General features: G+C 44.1%; 1 protein-coding gene across 1 annotated transcript in view; it reads left to right on the top strand.

Annotated features, from left to right (window-relative positions):
• The first annotated feature begins 313 nt into the window (after positions 1-313).
• Acvr1c (activin A receptor type 1C) overlaps positions 314-9,299 on the top strand; it is a 90,154-nt gene continuing 81,168 nt past the window's right edge. The window contains exon 1 of the mRNA XM_005068984.4: positions 314-558. Within this exon, the coding sequence (XP_005069041.1) occupies positions 486-558 (73 nt within the window). The 5' untranslated portion in view covers positions 314-485. The remainder of the gene's footprint in view (positions 559-9,299) is intronic.

Raw genomic sequence — 9,299 nt, 5'->3', positions numbered from 1 at the left:
AGAAAGCAGCTGCTGCCGTCCTACGTGTCTCTAAAGTCTCAACCGGGCTTTGCTCTCCTATTCCCCCCACTCCCGCCCCCACAAAGAGAAGCTAATCTCGGGGACCTGGTGCGGCCCGCTCCTCTTCGCCCACGAGAGGTGGTGTCACCTCCCAGCCACCCTTCCGCCCTCGGTCTCCTGCCCCGCCCTCGGGCGGGTGGCTGGCAGCGGTGCCCGCGGAGGCGCGGCAGGGGCGGGCCCTGTCCCTCGAGGCAGCCCGCGGGGCCAGTGGCAGGAGCGGCGCGTCGCCAGCCGCGGGGGGGCGTGGGATGGGGGAGGCGGCGGAGGGGAGCGCCCGCTGTCACTAGAGCCAACCGCGCACTTCCGAAGGGTGTCGCGGCTGCGCTCCCCTCCCGTGCCCCGGGAACTTCAAAGCGGCCCGCGCTGCCAGATCACCCTGCTGAGCTCTGTGGCCCCCCGGAGCCCCGCGCGGCCGCCTGGTGGCCATGACCCCAGCGCGCGCCTCCTCACTCAGCCCGGCCCTCCTGCTGGTGGCCCTGACCGCCGAGCTCACGGCAGGTACTGTGGGTGTCTCTTCTTGGTGCTAGTGGGGGTGGTAGCGGGGGCTGTCTGCGAGTGAGCATGGGTGACAGCAGCTACTTTGAGCCAGGTGGCCATTCTGTAAGCCAAGGGGAACCGGCCGCGGGGCTGAGGGGGCACAGGGCAGGGCGCAGCGTGGGTACCTAATGTCTGTCTGGCAGTTAGAGGGGTGGGTGTACAGGTGTTTGGGGGATCGAATCATTGGGGGGGGGGAAGGAGACAGGGGCCTGGGATTTAGAGAGAGGGGCCGAGGGGATGATTAATTTGAGGGCAGTTTGCAGCAGAGGGAGTAACAGAGCATTTGTAGGTGCGTGCTTTGCTGGGAGCTGGGCGGCACTACTTCTCACTGCAGGGACTTGGAGGAGTGCAGGTGCTCTCTGGGGGTGGCTCGGAGTGGAGCCCCAGAGAGACGCACAAGGGTGGGCGCGTGGTGGTGGTGGTGGAGGAGGTGGCAACTTACTCTTGAGTTTTAGGAGGTGAAATATATTCCGAAGGCCTTTGGTGTCAATCTAGGTAGGCAGGAAAGGGGACTTGAGTCTGCGTGGCTTGCAAGGCACATTGCTTTCGAGGTATGGTTTTTACTCAGTTTCCGGCAGCGGGAGGGGGTTATGGCAAGCGTCCCAGCGTTTATAACAGGTCTGTGCTGTGATAGGCTAAATAGAGCCCTCGACCCGAGCTAGAATTCAAACGTTTCTTTTACAGTGTTTACTAGTAACTGGGGCAAATGCATCTTTGGTTAAAACAAAACAAAACAAAACAATCGTAGTCTGCTCTGACTAGAAATTTTTAACTCTGAAACTATCTGTATACACTGCCCTGGATTACAGAGAACAGGGACAGATTCCTCCCTAACTCAGTCTTTAAAAATTTCAACCAGACATTGAAGACATTTGCACATAAAAAACTGGTGTTTTTCCATCGAGCGGTACTTTGTCCGAAGATGATTTTGGTGCTTTTTTTTTTTTTTTTTTTTTTTGCAGATGACAATCTGTTTGACATTACTCAGGGTGGGTAGTTTCCCTCGTGGTGACATGTGCAAGAGAATGTTTTGAGTAGCATGATTGCTGTCATGTACAGATTTCAGATGGCCTCAGAGAATTACCAAGCACAATATTCAAGTTAAAAAGCGATAATTGGAAGGAATTAAGTGATAAAATTAGAGGATGAAAACACTCCACCCATCTTTAGGAAAGCAGTCACTCTAATGCAGCCAGAAAGACAATGGGGGGAAAGTTGGAGTTTAGAAAATTCATCCATGGGAACAGAGCTGTGGGGAAGTCTTCCTAGAAAACGAATGAACACTATGTGAACTCAGAACATTACCTGTGTGTTCTTGACAACTGACTAGAATTTAACCCTCAAAATACAACACCCTAAAAGCAGCCTTCAAAGTATCACAGTTTTGATTGGCTACTTGGGAACCCATCTCTCTAGCTTAACCAAGTTATCTTTTTTATTGGGTAACTACCTTTTCCTTTTTTCATTTAAATTAGAAACAAGCTTGTTTTACATGCCAATTCCAATTCCTGCTCTCTCCTCTCCTTCCCTGCCCCCCCACCAATCCCCTATCCCATCCCCTTTCTGCTCCACAGGGAGGGTGAAGCCTTCCATGGGGGATCTTCAAAGTCTATCATATCATTTGGAACAGAGCCTAGACCCACCCTTGTGTGTCTAGGCTGAGAGTGTATTTCTCTAGGTGGAGTGGGCTCCTAAAGTCAATTCGTGTATTAGGGATAAATACTGATCCTCTACCAGAGACCACATAGATTAACCAGACCTCCAAACTGACATCCTCCTTCAGGAGGCCTGGAACAATCCTATGCTGGTTTCCCAGCTATCAGTCTGGGATCCATGTGCTCCCCCTTGTTCAAGGCAGCTGTTTTTGTGGGTTTCTCCAGTCTGGTCTTAACCCCTTTTCTCATCACTTCTCACTCTCTGCAACTGGATTCCACAGTTCAGCTCAGTGTTTAGCTGTGGGTGTCTGCTTCTACTTCCATCAACTACTGGATGAAGGCTCTAGGATGGCATATGAGGTAGTCATCAATCTCATTATTGGCGAAGGGCATTTAAGGTAGCCTCTTGACTATTGCTTAGATTGTTAGTTGGGGTCAACCTTTTAGATCTCTGAACATTTCCCTAGTGCCAGATTTCTCTTTAAACCTATAATGACTCCCTCTATTATGACATCTCTTTTCTTGCACTCCTCTATTCTTCCCCTGACTCGATCTTCCTGCTCTCTCATGTCCTCCTCTCCCCTCCTCTTCTCCCCTTCTCTTTCTGCTAACTCCCTCTCTCCTCCCACCATGATCCCAATTAACTCAGGAGATCAAGTCCCTTTCCCCTTTTCCGGGGGACCATGTATATCTCTCTTAGGGTCCTCCTTGTTTCCTAGCTTCTCTGGCAGTGTGGATTGTAGGCTGGTAATCCTTTGCTATATGTCTAAAATCCATATATGAATGAGTACATACCATGTTTGTCTTTTTGTGACTGTGTTACTTCACTAAGGATGATTTCTTCTACTGCCATCCATTTGCTTGCGAATTTCAAAAATTCATTGTTTTTTTTTTCCTGCTGAGTAGTACTCCATTGTGTAATTGTACAATGTTTTCTCCATTCATTCTTTAGGTGAGGGGCATCTAGGTTGTTTCCAGGTTCTGTCTATTACAAATACTGCTGCTATGAACATGATTGAACAGATGTCCTTGTGTATGAATGTGCATCTTTTGGGTATATGCCTAAGAGTGGAATTGTTGGATTTTATGGTAGACTGATTCCCATTTTCTTGAGGAACTGCCATACTGATTTCCAAAGTGGCTGTATGAATTGGCACTCCCACCAGGAGTGGAGGAGTGTTCCCCTTTTCTCCAGCATAAACTGTCATTGGTGTTTTTGACAGGAATAAGATGGTATCTCTGAGTTGTTTTTATTTTTATTTCCCGGATGGCTAAGGATGTTGAACATGTTCTTAGATGTCTTTCAGCCATTTTAGATTCCTCTATTGAGAATTCTCTATTTAGTTCTGTGCCTCACTTTTTAATTGGATTATTTGGTGTTTTGGTGACCAGCTTCTTGAGTTCTTTGTATATTTTGGAAATCAGCCCTCTGTCAGATGTGGAGTTGGTGAATATCTTTTCTATTTCTATGGGCTGCTGTTTTGTCTTGTTGACTGTGTCCTTTGCCTTATAGTAGCTTTTTAGTTTCAGGACGTCCCATTCATTAATTATCAATCACAGTGTCTGTGCTACTGGTGTTCAGGAAGCAGTCTCCTGTACCAATTCGTTTGAGGGTACTGCCTACCTTCTCTTCTAAGAGGTTCAGTGTGACTGGGTTTATGGTGAGGTCTTTGATCCATTTGGACTTACATTTTGTGCATGGTGATAGACATGGATCTATCTGCAGTCTTCTACATGCCAGCATCCAGGTATGCCAGCACCATTTGTTGAAGATGCTTTCTTTTTTCCATTGTATAATTTTAGCTTCTTTGTCAAAAATCAGGTTTTTGTAGGTATGTGGGTCCATATCAGGGTTTTCTTTTTTTTTTTTTTTTGGTTTTTCGAGACAGGGTTTCCCTGTGGCTTTGGAGGCTGTCCTGGAACTCGCTCGGTAGACCAGGCTGGTCTCGAACTCACAGTGATCCGCCTGCCTCTGCCTCCCGAGTGCTGGGATTAAAGGCGTGCGCCACCAACGCCCGGCTCCATATCAGCGTTTTCAATTTGATTTCATTGGTCTACATGTCTATTTTTGTGCCAATACCAAGCTGTTTTCAGGACTCTAGCTCTATAGTAGAGCTTGAAGTCAGGGATGGTGATGCCTCTGGAAGTTCCTTTATTGTACAGGGTTGTTCTCGCTATCCTGGGTCTTTTGTTTGGAAAACTATTTTTTTAAGACACAGAACCAATTATACTTTTTAATGTATGCTTGAGAAATATATTTTGTTCTATAACAAAATTTTTAGGAAGTTTGAGAAATTAAGGCACAACATGATATTAACATAAGTTCTATTATGTACTTGACAAGACATGGAAACTTTTGACACTAAAATACAATATATATGTATATGTATACACGTATAAAATACCGTATATATGTTCCACTTTAATTTGATTATTTCCTTAAAAACTGAGATACCAGAAAAATGCATAGTAACGGAACTAATGTGTCAAAATCGTGGCAACTTGTTAAAGTTGAACTTTTGTAACCAACTTTCCCATCCAATACAATTATTTTCAGATTTCTCTAGGAAACTTGAGTCCCCTTCGTTTGCTGCATAAGCAATGCATATTGTTATCTATTAATAATGGAACAAGACATTATTTGTTCCAGATTTTACACAATTCTTTGATTAAGTTTTTAGATTTGTTGAATTTTATTTTACATGCATGAAAATATGCCTGCATGTGTGTATATGTATATGTATATGTGTGTGTGTGTGTGTGTGTATGAGAGAGAGAGACACAGAGAGAGAGACAGAGAGACAAAGAGAGAGAGAAAATAAATACCATATGTTTGCCTGGTGCCTGAGGAGGCCAGAAGAGAGTATTGGATCCCCTGGAACTGGAGTAGTAGATAGTTTAGATAGTTTCAAGCCATCTATTACTGGGAATAAACCTGAGTATTCTGCAAGAGCAGCCTGTGCTTTTAGCCACTGAACCTTGGCTCCGGGCCCTCTTCAGTATTTTCATAACAGAATTACAGGTAGATTTCTCCCAAAATTAAATGGTGTTTCTCAAACAATTTCTAGCCTCTTTTTATAAGTTATGTCAGTTAATCCTACTGACCATTTACAAACATTACTTGACATCGTTGGCACGTTGTTCTTGTCAAGATGACACAGTGAAACTGTGTGACAGAAAGCGCCAGCTTCCAATTGGCTCTACTGCATGCCATGTTTAGGACCTTGGTATTCGAAGGCATGGTAAAGTAGCTGGCCCTTTCTGCTTCGGCTGATACTCTCCAGCATCTCTGTCGCCTTTGTGGAGACCGAGAGTCACAGAAGTGATGACCGTTTCTCTTTGAGAATCCCAGAGTCATCACAGCTGGTGGAATCTTAAAAAAAAATCCTCACTGGTCTGTAGTAGATTTCTTGAAAGGGCTTCTCTGGTCAAATGACTCTTAGATACCTTGTCGCTGATGAGATGAGTACCTCACAGCATTTACAGCACTCCTGTTCATACCAAACAAAGGATGGGCAAGAAATGTCCTAGGATCCTGCAGGGTTACACCTTGTGTATTTTCTTCTGATGTCATGCCATTTCTTTGTCCACTGTTAAATTTTTACTGAGAGCCCAGAAAGTTCGGTGAAATCACTCTACTTATACAGAGCTAAGCGTGTCCTTTATTAGCATGTATGGCGGGGAGGGTATCAGGCAGTGAGGTGTCCATGTCCACCACCCTCCCCACCGTCAGTTAGCAGTTCAGAGATCTCAGAGGCACTTCTGCAAGAGAAAGTGAAAACCCAGGGCTGAGCTTAGACATGCAAAAGCTGTTGCCACCTTTGCCCTCTTTAGGCACGGTCATTTATGGGTTGATGGGCACATATGTGGCAAGAGCCTTTCTGGTTCCAAGGAGAGATGTCTCTGAACTAGGAGAAACTGTGTAGGCACCCTTGGGGCTGAGTTCATCATCATCTGAACTGCCCAAGGCTTTTTTATCTGGCCTCAAATTTTCAGGCGCGTAAAATCATGAACTCCTCTGATTCATTTAAGTTATACAAAAATACAAAGTTAGAAGTGGCAGGGCACAGTAAGCTAAAGAGGACATTATTGAATTCAAGCAATGGACATTTCAGGGGTGAGACAGACTGCAGGGGAATCCAGTCTAGGAAGAGGGGGGGTTACTGCTGGCAGATGGCAGGAGCTAGGCTGTGGATTAAAGGAGTTGATTAATTCAGTTGTGTTTTAAATACCCATTAGAGACTAAAGTGGAGATCTTAAGTAAGAAATTGATTTTAGGGGGTTTGGAGTTCAGAGGACATGTCTGGGATGATGGTTAAAAACAAAATAAAACAACACCAACAAAAACGAGTCAAGGCCATTTGCAGATAATTTTGAAAGATATGTCAGGCTCTCAACAACACAGACCCAGTTAAACTGAGTTTCAGATAAACAATGAATAAACTTTTAGTCTTAATGTGTCACACTGGACATAGATATATTAAAAATTAGCTGGGCAGTAGTGGCACATGCCTTTGATCCCAGCACTCCCAGGTGGATCTCTGTGAGTTCGAGGCCAGTCTGGTCTACAAATTGAGTTTCAGGACAACTGGGATTGTTATACGGAGAAACCCTATCTCGAAACACTCTCTCTCTCTCTCTCTCTCTCTCTCTCTCTCTCACACACACACACACACACACACACACACACACACACACACACACCAGTTTCTGTGCAAATCTACGTTAACTGGGAACTCTCTGATTTTAGCTGGCAGACAGATGTGAAAGAAATACTGTGATAATACAAATTCTTGCTGCACATATCCCTGGCTTTTTATTGAAAGAACAATGTGGGCCTATTTTCCGTGTCATGTCTCTTAGAACTTTTGTTCTGGCTCTGAATCTACCCCAAGTTGTGTCTCAGGATAGGTTGATGTGAGCTCTTTGAACAGGGAGTTCCCCTACTTCTGTGTAGCCTAGAGGCAGTTCTAGGCTTTTCCAATGTGATTTTAATATCTCACCATAAAAATGCACACAAAGTAGACAAACAGAATCCTCTGTGGTCCCTGGAGGTGACTGTTATACCATAACAGTAGGCTTCACCTAAATTCGCAGCCTTTTGAAAATGACTGTTGTGTATAGATGCCATTTGAGAATATTTTCCTTTTGAATAATCTTTTTTGTTTGTTTGTTTTCTCTCTTAGGGGAAATTCTTCCAGGCAGTAAAGACTCACCTGAGTTACTTTTTCTCAGTGGTATCTGTTTTGCTTATTGGAAATAAGTCACTTGCTACAAATCAGAAAGTTAGGGGTTGTGGAACTGGACAAGGAGGGTCACGATTAGGGAGGCTGTTATGACCCATAGGACCTGTGCTGTCTAACACATTTTGTGGTTTGGGGGCATGGTTTAAGAGAATGATTGCATGCCTTTTGGGAAAGGAGCCAGAGTATAAAAATAGAAGACAGACACCATTTAGCTTCGCCTCTAGCTTAGGCTCCACCTGCAACTGCTGTGACCAGCTGATGGGCATCTTCTTCATGAGTCGACTCTTGTATCCACGGAGTTTTAAGTTCCAGATATGCTCTCACACATGGAAATAGTTTATTGTAATAAATAACAAAGTGAACTTTCAAGTATTAATGATAAGCTAAAACAAGAAAGCAAAAATTTTAAGAAGAAAGCACATGGCATGTCACATCTTATGGCTTCATCTTTGAGATTTCTTCTGGATCTTTCTGCTGTTTTGGCTTGCTATATAGAAAGCTTTTTTTAGACAATTGTCGAAACGTCAAGGTTTATCTTATTTTTAAGATAGTGAGATATGTTCACAAGCAATATACAAGGGATAATTTTATTACCTACGGATACCTAAACATCATCTTGGCTCACATGCCTTCCCTTGGTTAAGTGTGGAGACCCAGAAAGGGGCTGGGTGTGGCAGAGCAAAGGAAAACAACTTTCTGTTACCTGGTGCTTTGACTCCTGACTGCATGGCAAAACTCCAGTGTACTCTACTTTCCTAAACTCTTAATAACTCAGTGGTTTGTGAATCAATGGAGTCAGGTTGGAGCACTGATGAACCAGAATCTTAGATCCAAAGGGCCATCAAATGTTTGACAAACAGGCACCAGGGAGGAGGCAGAGCAAGGACTCCCCAACACTCCACACATTAGTGCAGCTCTCATGGAAACACGTGAGGGATCCAGGTAGCACTGGTGTAATGTAAGGAATAGGCACTTGATCTGTGAGCACAGGTGTCAAGGCATCTTCTATGCTGAAACAGAGCTTCCTTTTTCTGTACTGGAAAAGAGACAGAAGACAAACCCATGATTGAATTCTGCACCTTTCTTGTTTCTTCAGAGTTTGGTCACAAATCCGAGGGCTACTTGGTCCCTAGAATGTGAACAATCCAAGTGCCTACTTTCCCTTAAGGATCAAGTAAGAAGGAAATGGCAGAGGGAGATGGATGGGAATGTGAAACAGGCAGGAAGACGATCCCCCCCCCCAAGCCCACACTGTTACTTCCTGTCTTGCACCTTACTCCCTGCTCTCATTGGCTAGAGTGGTTCCACTTGTTCTCATTCTTCACTTTTTGCCCCTCGAAAATCACTTACCTTTTCTATTATTCTCTTCTGTCTCTCCCAGAGTAGGCATGCCAGGATATTGTCTCTTTGGAGCTGTTTTAAATTAATCCTCTCAAGAATTCATGGGTGAATCATTCTGGATGACTCAAGAGCTTGCTTATTATTTTTTAAAACAATTCAAATTTGCAATGACTTATACATCCCAAATTAGAGCAATCTACTTTTTCATTAAACTTTTAACACAGAAAATACCATCAGAATGCTCAAATTTTGAAAGTGAAACTCATCCCTTTCCCCTCCCCCATATCTGTTTTTGTCATCTTAACCTTATGGTGAGGCACAAGGACAGTGACAGGTGCCACATCTCTGTGTGATGATTAAAAGTTCTGAACAACTTCATGATTGATTTAAATAAAGATTTTTTTGTGGTCAAAAATAGGACAAGACAAAATCTAGTCCATCAAGACCTGGAAAATGGTAA

Source organism: Mesocricetus auratus, unplaced genomic scaffold (genome assembly GCF_017639785.1).
Source record: "Mesocricetus auratus isolate SY011 unplaced genomic scaffold, BCM_Maur_2.0 Super-Scaffold_100004, whole genome shotgun sequence".
NCBI lineage: Eukaryota > Metazoa > Chordata > Mammalia > Rodentia > Cricetidae > Mesocricetus > Mesocricetus auratus.
Note: the sequence above shows the minus strand (reverse complement) of the source record. Positions and strands in the feature narration are given on the sequence as shown.